This window comes from Myxine glutinosa, chromosome 8 (genome assembly GCF_964187855.1).
Source record: "Myxine glutinosa chromosome 8, kmMyxGlut1.1, whole genome shotgun sequence".
NCBI lineage: Eukaryota > Metazoa > Chordata > Myxini > Myxiniformes > Myxinidae > Myxine > Myxine glutinosa.
Window position 1 is genome coordinate 6,060,393 of NC_136268.1, and position 12,098 is coordinate 6,072,490.

At 43.3% G+C, this 12,098-nt stretch overlaps 1 protein-coding gene across 2 annotated transcripts in view; it reads right to left on the bottom strand.

Annotated features, from left to right (window-relative positions):
* Positions 1-326: 326 nt before the first annotated feature.
* The window catches only part of MGAT4C (MGAT4 family member C), a 62,689-nt gene continuing 50,917 nt past the window's right edge, over positions 327-12,098 (bottom strand). For both annotated transcript variants that reach the window (XM_068123994.2, XM_068123996.2), the window contains one exon: positions 327-3,493. In XM_068123994.2, the coding sequence (XP_067980095.2) occupies positions 2,627-3,493 (867 nt within the window). In that variant the 3' untranslated portion in view covers positions 327-2,626. The remainder of the gene's footprint in view (positions 3,494-12,098) is intronic.

Consider the following 12,098-nt stretch of genomic DNA (forward strand, 5'->3'; position numbering starts at 1 on the left):
ATCATCGTTTTTCATCTGAAAAATCATCACTTTTCTTCCTGTTGACCCGATCTTTGATCAAGATTGTCAATTTTAATCTTGATGAAATGGACAATTTGCTGTATCAATGGAATTTTTTTTTCTTGGGGGTGGGGGGCGGATTTTACAAGTTTCATGCTCCGCATGACGTCTTCTTGTTTTTGTATTTTTTGTCCGACCGTTTGACCAAATTAACCAATCAGTTCATCTTTGCATCATTTTACGGACTTGTGCCAACTTTGACTCAGATCCCTTGGACAAATATTCAACATAATCGCTGCGGCGACTTGGTCGGTGGAGGCATTAAAAATACTCACATCGGCTTTAATCGCAGTTGATCCAAAAAGTGACACAGAAAAACGACTGAACATCCTACGTCAATAACAAACAGGTGTCCAAGTTTGAGCACTTTGAAATCAATGACGAAGAAACTTCCAGGGGTTGGACCTGTGTACATAAAATGCAGATTTGTGGCAGAAGTTGTACTGCAGAGCATTAGGGGTGGTGGAGCTAGTTAATGTGGCAACCTTGTGTCACCACCATCAGGGGCTGGCAGGGTTCGAATCTCAACGCAACTATTAAGTGTCACCCAGGTATTTCACAGGTAGAGTGATTAATCAATGCGTGCGCCGTCCATTCCAGCTCTAATTTACAGGGGGCACTCCTCAGTGGCATCGCTACGTCCCTGCAAGAACCGATGCCAACCCGCAGCTAGGTGATGCATACGAACGACGACCATCACCAGGTATAGGGACACGGCTTAGGTTGGAATATCCGGTGGTCGCTACATTCAAAGGGTGCAAGCGACACGAACCAGAGATCCTCTGGTTCTAGAAGCATTTCACCGCCATATTGTTTCTATGTGTATGCGCATCATTTCGTTTTTTTACAGGTTATCCACAAAGAAGCTAAAAATCAATTTCAGAAATCCAGAAGGAATTCAGCGAAGAGGGAAAAAAAACCACAACATTTCATTTGGAACTTCCTCGCCACAAACATCAACCCACCGCCCCCCAAAAAGCAACAAATAAATTAACCCACAAGTTTCCATAAAATAGTAATTTAAAGAAAGCAAATTACTCCATTTCAATTCCGCAATACCAACTATTACGATGACAGTAAGAAATGGACAATGCTTTGCGGGTGAAGAAATGTGCAGGTGGTAAGCACGAGGCTTCGTCTACGTCCACGTGATGGCTTTGCCTCTCACAGCCATAAATTGTGCCCTTGGAGAGGCAGTATATTTGCACCGGCAAATCGCGACCACATCAATATCACCCGCATAAAGCAAGTCGTTTGCCACTGCTAGATTTGCCTCGCCTCTAAATGCCCTTCGACGGTCACAAAAAAAATGGGAATGTGATGGGAAAATGTAAAGGAAGCCCGAGCAACACGAACAAATCTTGCGGAAAATGGAGACAAAAGGGCTCAGACAGACGTTCCGGTAGCACGATAACCTTCACTGGAGTGTTTCAAAGACAAGAGTACCAGATCTTAATGTAACCTTCCTGAAGGATGGTGAAATGCAGGCCTGTGCATTTCGTTGGGCCTTGTCATCCGTCATGTAACCACAAAAACAAGCCTGTGCCCACCCTACTCCTTAGGAGCATTTATTCATATCTGGCACCAAAGCTCTCTCTCCATATAAATACTGTCTTGTTTGAGTTGGCACCACAATCTTTCACCCACACCTCAGCCACACTCCCTCAACTACTCTCTGTGTCTCTCTGTGTCTCCCTGTCTCTGTCTGTCTCTGTGTCTCTGTCTGCCTCTGTCTCTCTGTCTCTCTCTGTGTGTCTGTGTCTCTCTGTCTCTCTCTGTCTCTGTGTGTGTCTCTCTGTGTGTGTCTCTATCTATCTATCTATCTCTCTGTCTCTCTCTATTCGATTCGGGGGATTTTGGGTAATCCTGTATTTCACAGGAAGTATTTATTGCTGATACCAAGTTCCCCTGAAGGCAATATGTCAACCACAAAGTGTATCCTGACATATGTACACCAAACCGGGTGGAACAGGCCTAACCCTACACCTTTCCTGAAGGTGAACAATAAGCCAGCTGGGTATTTTTACCGACAGGCCTAACAGCTACCTGATCATTTCCCTTAGACTCGCTTGGTTTCCAAAAGCGTAGAGTCCAAATTAGTAATATTGTACCGCTTGTAATATATTGTAATAGCGTGCTGCCTTCAACAGAATGCGAACCCTCAAGACCTCTGATATACAGATCCACTGTTGCCACCACCATAACTACCTTTTTCCTTGTTGATGTTCCTCAAGCATGCGCATATACTGCAGGTGCTCCGTGCTACAATCTGCCGATGCTCTCTGTATTGAGAAATGATCATATGAACACAAAACTCAAATGTGAAACAGCTCAATAGTCAAGACAATCCTCACGAAGGAGATCAAAAACAATTACGTCATAGGTTCAAAAGATCAGTGCTTTGCATGTCGAATAGTGTACTATGTCCTCCAGTGGGCAATATTTTGAGAACTCTGGCACAAATACGCGGCCTCTCTTCATTCAAATGCCGCACAACCATTTCGATGAATTCCCGGAAGTAAACAGTACTTCATCTTTACGAAGCACACAGGAATCACAATAAGGCCTACGTATTGTCAGCCATCCACACAGATATGCTCCTGATGATGAGCCATTCGCTCTGATTCTGAGTGACCTTTAGGCGGAGACAGTTTGCGGCAAATTGAGCTTTTTCTGTCACGTCTTTTGTTTCAAAAAAGCCCTCTTTAAGGCTTCCAAGAACTATGTACTCTCCGCAGTCCTGCCCCTTGTTCACCAACACAGGCCTGTGGCCTAGTTCAACGGTTCCGCCCCGTAGAAAGTCTCCTTTACGATCCTCAGAGCCAGTCTGCACCCGCACACGCATGATGTTCACAGGCTTTCGGAATAATACACGGAAAGATTTCCCTACACTAGGTGACTTGCCCCAAAAATACTCATTGTTCATGCCGTAGGCTTTATGTGGGTGGTAGTCCTCAAAAACCTCAATGTCGGTCACAAAACCCGCCGGCGGGTTGTCTGGGATGTCAGTCGGCTCCTCTTCAAAATCGTCATCACTGAGCTTATTGGCGGTGCCGCGAAATGAAGAATAGTAGCCGACGTGCTGAAACAGTGATGGCTTGAAGCGAATGGCATCACCTTGGGCCAGCAATATCCGGAAATGGCTGAGCAACCAATCGCAGGGCATTTCCTGATAGAACAGCAGCAGGAAGCGTGCAAGGCGTGGCAGGTCGGCAGAGCGGTACAGCTTGCCAATGTACCCCAGCTTGGAAAACTCAAGCGTGGCCCAGGTATCCGGGCCTCGGGATGCGATGAACTGTCGGATGTGGTTCAAGTAGTTTCGAGCGCACGTCACATCATCCTCCAGCATGAGATAGAACGTTGAGATGTTAGCACAGAAGTTCATGAGGAACGCGTAGTCCACATTCTGCTTTGAACGAAACGTGACGCGGTCCTGCACAACACATGCACACAGCAGGAACTAGTTATATACCAAAATATTTTTTGTACACAACATCGAGGCTCGTGTAAGAGCTAACATCAATGACAAAAAACATAAACGGACACACAAAACATATAATAAACGGAGCGGGAGACAAGAGGGGGAGAGAGAGCGAAGCACACAAGTATAACAGTAGAGAACAGGGACCTCGGGAGATCTGTGGGAGGGAGAGGGCTTGGGAGGAGGGAGCATGGAAAGGGTGGGGGGATTGAGGGGGAGAGGTATAAAACAAATGGACACTGCTAGGACTTCCAGGAAAGAAGTCGGTATTTGAAAAAAAAGTGGTTGATTAAATTTGTTTTATTAACGAAAAGATCTCCTTTATCCAAACTTAGAAGGCAATAATTATGTTAAGATTATATTTGTGACAATGCACAAACACTTCATAAACAGTGAGAGATACAGAGACTCCATATTGCTCCTCCTTCCCTTCCACCCAATGGAACATGGACAACATGAGTGAACTGGCACCAGACCTGGAGTAGACTCTTAACGGGAATTTTATGATCGAGGAACCACTTTATCTCAATTAAATTTCATATTTTGAACACTAGAATACAAATCGGCTGCAGTTTAGCAGTACTCTGGTGCTGAATTTGGCAATATTGTACGGCGGGCGTGTAGTCCTGCGCGTGCACACACTGGGGGTAAGGCCATTGCTTCAAGTCTCTCTATCTGTCTGTCGAAAATAATTGAAAATCCTGTGAAACAGGAAACTTACTGACTGTTTTTAGGGACATCATAAAGGACACAAACAACAAGCATGAATAACTAATTTAACATGTTGAATAAGGTGGTGTATTACAAATGCATCAATGGCGATAAACTTCTGATTCAATGGGGTTTTTTGTACAACCTTTCAAATTTTATTTCTTTCAATTTAATCACCTGTTTTGAACACCGTATAACACAAATTTCCGCTTTGTTTGCATTTCCAGAAACCTTCAGTTAGCAGCGCTTCGGCAATATTGTGTGCCGTCCCCACCAAATCAATTTGCCGTTCGCACTCTCAGGGCGAGAGATCATCGAGACTCAGACAAAATGGTGGTGCCCGGCAATACAACACCTGAACTAACTTTGTCTAAATAAAAAAGAAGGTGGTAACCCTTCCCATGTCCTTTTTCTCAAGACAGTGCAGTGTAAAGCGTTCTATGAACTCTCCAGTGTCTGCTTAATTACGCGGCTCTGCCCCGAAAACGATGCTGCTGTAGGAGTTACGGGCATCAAAAGGCTGAAAACTCTTGAATAGCTCAAGGCTCCTTTATTCGAACAAACCTCCCGTAACCAAACCGGAACTCCTCTAAATAAACCCCCCGTCACTTCCGCCCGATCCCCTTAAAGGGGCGTGGCTCCAATACCCGAGCGCACGCAACACCCATACCGTCAATAATCCCATTGGTAACGTGACAGTGAATTATGAACAACCCAGCCTCTATGGCACTGGTTCCCAACCTGTGGTACGCGTACCACTAGTGGTACGCGAGGGCCTTCCAGGTGGTTCGTGACTCAACCTTTAAAAAAAAAGATTTGGCCTGATCATTTTTTTATTTCTGATTTCTGATATATTTCATGATTTCCGATGTGCTGTGAGCAAAGTTATGCCCCGCATCGACCAGCTGGTGGAGAAGAAACAGATGCAGCCCTCGCATTAAATTGAAATAAGCCTGATATCTTATCGAATTGAGTTTTTCTGGAACCAGGTGGTACACGGATTGAGTTTTTCTGGAACCAGGTGGTACGCGGCGACGGTACGGGACCTCCAAGTGGTGCTCGATCAGAAAACGGTTGGGAAACACTGCTCTATGGGGTATCCCCTACATGGCCATGACTCCATGTCGCCAGAGGTTTTCTCTGGTGCCCACCTAAATGTTATCCCTCTTGGTGACTGCATTGCCCCTTTGTAGGGAGATGGTCCTTAATGTTTCGGATTCTAATGTAAGTACCCAATGACTGGATTATGACTTGATCGCGTTGCATGTTTAAATAGTTCACTTGAAAGATGGATTCACAAAAAAAAAGAAGTTACTTCAACCTATAGTCAACATTTTAATAAAGAAATTAGTATGAACATAAGTTAATATGTCGAGGCGACGAACAACATCACTTAATCTGTCTGAGACTGGGGCCTAGTCATCATAAATAGCATCGCATCGCAACCACTATTTCAAGCAGTACCGAGTACAAGGGTCTCTGGAGTCGAAATATCTGTTCTGCAAAGCAAGTAACCTCTAAAAGAGTTCTTGAGGATGCCAAGCGGAAATATGCAGCTTCTGCAGCGATTCCATGATGAGTCGGTGGATTGGCTCTCAGGACTTTTGTCGGATTGCCAACAGTGCACTCAACCGCAATAAATCTTCTATACCTACACTCTTTCATGGACCTGAGGTTGTTACTTCACCTCTGGATAAGGCTAACCTCTTTTCAAATCACTTTGATTCTAATTCTGCCCTCAATGATCAGGGACACCCTCTTCCTGATTTTCCATCTCGTACAGACTCGGATATTCCTGTTCCATTTATCAATCCTAAGAAGATTGCCAGAATTATGCGTACTCTAGATGTTTCAAAAGCGACGACTGGTCCTGATGGAATCCCTATGATTGTATTGAAGATGTGTTCTCCTGAACTGTCATCGATTCTTGCCAAGCTATTCAACCTGTACCTATCTGTTTCAGTGTTTCCTTCATCCTGGAAAGTAGCTTCTGTTGTCCCAGTTTTCAATGGTGCCGGTGAGCATTCTGAACCAAGTAACTATCGCCCCATCAGCCAGCTCCTGTAATAAGTAAGGTATTTGACTCCTTCATCAATGAACAACTTCTCAGCCATCTGGAGGACAATGAACTTCTCACTGACTGCTAGTATGGCTTTCGTTAATCTCGCTCTACTGGTGATCTGCTATCCTTCATTACGGATCATTTCAACAGGCCATTGGAGATCGAGGGTGAAGCTTGATTAGATTATTTGGATATCTAATTAGCCTTTGATAATGTGTGGCACAGCGGTCTGCTCCACAAGCTTCAGTCATATGGTGTATCAGGAGTGATGCATTCAATCATCTCAGCTTTCCTTACAAATCGCAAGATGAAGGTGGTACTTGAGCATCAATCTTCCCTTACTTGCTCCATCAATTCTGGTGTTCCACAGGGTTCTGTCCTTGTTCCCACATTGTTCCTTGTTTTTATCATGATCTTCCTGATGATGTTCTCTCAGCTAGCCATGTATGCTGATGATTCCTCACTCTATTGTACATCTGCTGATTCACTCAATTCCACTTGTTATGAGGTTGGAGTTTCTCTGTACACTGATTTAGAGAATGTGCTGAAGTGGGGACACGACTGCCTGGTAACCTCCAATGCAAAGAAAACTAAATTGTTGTCCATATCTCACTGTAGAAACAGGTCTTTCCCTTTTGTGCACATGGGATCTTCAACCTTAACAGAATCATCGGAGCTTCGGCTTCTTCATCCTGACATCTCCTTTAACCTCTGTTGGGATAAGTACATTTCTGGTATTGCTAAGAGTGCTTCCAAACGAGTGGGTTGGCTTCATCGAGCGCTAAGGTATTTACCTCGTGAGGCTGTTTTGTACCTGTATAAGGCAACTATAATCCCCCCATGGAGTACTGTGGCCACATTTGGGCTGGAGCACCAGCCTGCCACTTATCTTTACTTGATAGGCTCCAAAAACGCATAGTCAACCTGGTTGGTGTGGAGATGGGTTCAACTCTTCAACCACTCTCTCACCGTAGGTCAGGTGCCATTCTTGGTTTGTTCTACAGATATTTTCATGGCAAATGTTCTGTTGGACTTTCTAACTTGGTTCCTCCCGTACGAGTGTTTGACGTAAGACTCGGTTTGTCATCTCCGCTCACCCATACACGATACCTGATCCAAAGTGCAGAACGAAAGACTATGCAGATAGTTTTATCCTTCGAGCTGTCTCGCTCTGGAATTCACGAGCTGTAATGTGCTTCCCATTATCCTACGATTTACTCTGCTTCAAGGGGAATGTCAATTCCTACTTCATACATCTTTGAGGTTTAATCACATTTTACATGACTTCTGCTACTTCCTGTGCCTTGGATGTCTTTGTGTTATTTTATTTATTTATTTATTTTGCTTTATTCTTACCTTTATTAACCTTCCCTTAGCCCCTTACCTACAGTGACTTTATGCCTCGTTTAGGGCGATTTCCATTAACAAAAAGCATGATCCGATTGCATCCTCTAACTATAGAGTTCATAGAACACATTACCCTGCTGCTTCTGTCGCCGTTTCCATTGTGATTCTGCAGCTTCAGCAAAATTACCCTTTAGTACCCTTTATAATTACCCTTTCGGATTCTTTATAGTTACCCGTTGCAATTACTCTTTACAGTCCATTATAATTACCCTTTAGAACTCTTTAGAATTAAATACAATGGGTCAGAAAAGTTCTTCTTCATTTTTTGATGGAAGGACAGACCTAGCCCGATATTGAAGCAGCTTCACCGCTTAAAAACAGTAAGTTTACTGTTTGGAATGAATTTCAATTTTGTTTGATTGTCAGACAGAGAAATAGTAAAATAATTATCTCACTCCTCTATGCGTATGCTCGATCGGGAAGAATTCAGAGTCAAAGTACTGCTAAACTCCAGGTTCATTTTCCGATTAATGTTCAAAATTTAACATTCAATTGAAATGAAGTTGTTCCTCGATTATAAACGAAGTTTGTATGAAGATAGACAGACAAAAGTAACCCCGCTTTTCACTTCACGTGCACCGGGTAATAACACGGTATCACTTGACGCACCGCCACACCTTCCCCTGACACCAACCATTTCACGAGCACCTGCCTCACCAGTACTAAATATTTTCATGTAAATGCCAAAACTTTACTACGGATCAAAATTCTTGGGAACTAACGTGGATTAGTTTGTAGAGATTGTGTGTACGCATCTTAAACGTTTGAGTGCAGGATCCTGTCGACGTCCAGCTCGAGTCACAAGTCATAAAATGATACAAATCGAGAATGACCCAAGTTTGAGTCTCTAATTTGAGTACTAGAGACCTGACTTTGTTTCACACTGTACAAGTGTTATGTGAACCAATCAGCAAGCGTTGACTCTACGAAAGGTTTCTTACAGTTTGAACAGCGACAATCAGTGGTGTTGATGGAGCACAGCCCTGTCACTTCAAAATTCCTTGTATATCCTTGCAAGAAAATGCCATAAAGGAAGACAGATTTGACATTGAAACATTCCAGGACCACAATATCGAACACGTAGACATTTCCAGGAGTTTACGCCGAAGTTTGAAATTTGACTCAAAGTCTTCTAAAGATGAGGAGGACAAGAGGAGTGAAAGGGGTTTGGAGGAAAGAGATGGTGCAAAAGTCAGTTATTTACCATTTCCTTAAGAAATTATTTAAACTATGCAGACGACGGAACCTTCACAACGAGTGGCTGAATCCAGCTCCAGGACAAACAATTAAAATCCCAACAAAAAACAAGAACAAAAGTCGAACAGCGGCGTAGCCGGACTTGTAAAATATTATAAACAACAAACACATATGATTAGCTTTTTAAACAGTCGCTAATGCTGTTTATAACATTAAACAAAGAAATTTGGAGGAATCCCGACATCCGTGAGGTAAGTTTTACTTACATAACTGAGGGAAGATCTAGTGTAATCTATATACCCCACAGGGTTGGAGGTGTGCTCATTTACCAAGGAGCTAGCTAGCGCTTGCCAAGCCAGCCGTTCCTTAAGGGTTTTGAATTGAGTGCTTGCTCGAATGCTTAAACCACTTGGCGATCTCTCCACAAGAAACTTGGTAAATGAACACACGCAATGTTCTTGAGACCCGACCATAGATCGGCTGTAATCTATATACCCCAAAGAGGAATGACCCTTTCTGCAGCTCCCGTAGTGACAGGGTGTCGGCTTACTAGTAAATTAAAATGTTGGTCGGTGGAGTCAGCCGTCGTAATGACATCATAGATGTAATGACGTAACGGACACAAAACGGCCGCTACTTTAATATATAAATGACTAGCCAAAAGCACCCGGCGTTGCCCGGGTTCTTTTTGAATGAATTTACTACTATAATTCAGCTTTTACTCACGGCCGTAGAAGATTGAGTACGACAATTCAGCTCAGCTTTTAATTGTGAAATGGGCCCAGACCGGCCGAACCGGCCTCGACAGGCCTCGCTACCTAGCCTATAACCTTCCCGGGGCCCGTCCCGACATTTTTAGTTCTTTTTGAATGAATTTACTACTACAATTCAGCTTTTACTCGCGGCCGTAGAAGATTGACTACTATAATTCAGCTTAGCTATTAATTGTGAAATGGGCCTCGACCGGCCACGCCACCTAACCTAAAACCTTCCCGGGGCCCGTCCCGACATTTTTTGTATTGGAGGTTTCCTCCTGTCTTTCACCGACCGTTCAGGAGATTAGCTTGCACAGACAAACAAACAAAAACTTTTTTTATAATATAGAGAGATTATATATTTTAACTTCCAGTACGTTTGCAGTCACTACGAAGGGATTAGTGTTACGATTACATTCACTATAATGTTAACGTTATATTTCGAAAATGATATTACTATCAAAAAACCGAGGTTAATTCCTTACTTCTGCGATTATTAATATTAGTGCTGAACATCACTTATCACTGATTCATGAACCATACACCGCTTCAATCCATTAACTTTGTATTCATGACATTGGGATTAAAGTGTTGTGGTTATATTTACTATATTATTATTATTACTGAAACGATACTACTGAAACGATATACCACTGTATTAAGAAACCTGGGCTTAATTTGTCGGAAGCGGTCCGAAGGTGAAGCACAACGCCTATGCCCTATGGCCTGCCTATACATACCGTATTGTTGGAAGAGCCGTAACGCCGATGCTTTCGATATTTCATGGTCATTTTAACAATCGGTTTGTTTGTGTTTCACATTGAATGTAAAACGTGAAGGTAGAGCATGGCGATTGTGATATATGACTGGTTCGACGATATGTTCGGCTTGAACGGCATATAAATCAAAATGGCGGTGTGTGAAGAGTCAGCCGCAGCACCGCCGTAATGACATCAGACGTAATCACATCACCCTGTCATGTGACCAGATCCTCAGCTCTGATTGGTATACGTTTGAGGGGACATACATACAGTCACGTGAAAAAGTAAGTACACCCCGTGTAAAGTTTTGACTTTTTCTACATATTTCAACATTCAGCTATTTGATCTTCATTTCAACAACATTGATAGATAAAGGTGATATAATATAACAAATATCATGAAACATTTACATTTTGTAGCCCATTGTATAATTTAAATAAACATAAATGCAAATTTCTCATGTGGAAAAAGTAAGTACACCCCTACATTTATCACTACTTCAAATACCCAAAATTAGAATCAGGTGCACCAGCTCAGGTGCAAATGATTAGAACATCGTCAGAGAGGATCTTGGAGGAACCTGTCTTATTTAAACCTCAGACATTTAGATTGGTTTGATCTTTGTTGTTGAAGTGTGCGGCGTCACCATGCCTAGATCAAAAGAGCTCTCTGAGGCCTTCAGAAAGAAGGTTATAGATGTCTACGAGTCTGGGAAGGGATCTAAAAAGATCTCCAAACAATTTGAAATCAATCATTCGACTGTCCGGAAGATCATGTACAAGTGGAGACGATTCCAAACAACTGCCAACTTGTTCAGGCCAGGCCACCCCAGCAAGTTCAGCCAGAGAGCAGACCGCGAGATGCTGAAAGAAGTCTCTAAGAACCTCAGAATATCATCACGGGACCTACACGTAGCTCTTGCCACTGTTGGTGTCAAAGTGCACGAGTCTACCATTAGAAAGAGGCTGCACAAATTTGATCTACATGGGAGGTGTGCCAGGAGGAAACCTTTGCTGTCCAGAAAGAACATCAGGGCAAGACTAAAGTTTGCCAATGAACACCTAGGCAAAGACCAGCACTTCTGGAACAATGTGTTCTGGACAAATGAGTCAAAGGTAGAGCTATTTGGCCACAGTACCAGAAGACATGTTTGGCGAAAACCAAAGACAGCATTTGAACTCAAGAACCTGATACCAACTGTAAAGCATGGTGGTGGAAATATTATGGTTTGGGGCAGCTTTGCTGCATCAGGGCCTGGGCAGCTCACCATCATAGAATCCACTATGAATTCTTCATTGTACCAGAGGGTGCTTGAGGATAATGTGAGGCCATCTGTCGGAGAGTTGAAGCTCAACCGAAGGTGGACCTTGCAACATGACAATGACCCTAAACATACCAGTAAATCCACCAAGGAATGGCTGAAAAGAAAGAAATGGAGGGTTCTGGAATGGCCAAGTCAAAGCCCGGATCTAAATCCCATCGAGCTGTTGTGGGAGGATTTGAAACGAGCTGTGCATGCAAGAAATCCCCTCAAACATCGCACAGCTGAAAGAAATATGCATGGAGGAGTGGGCAAAAATTTCTCCCAGTCGATGTCAGAGACTGGTAGACAGTTATAAGAAACGCCTACTTGAGGTTGTTTCTGCCAAAGGGGGCAATACCAC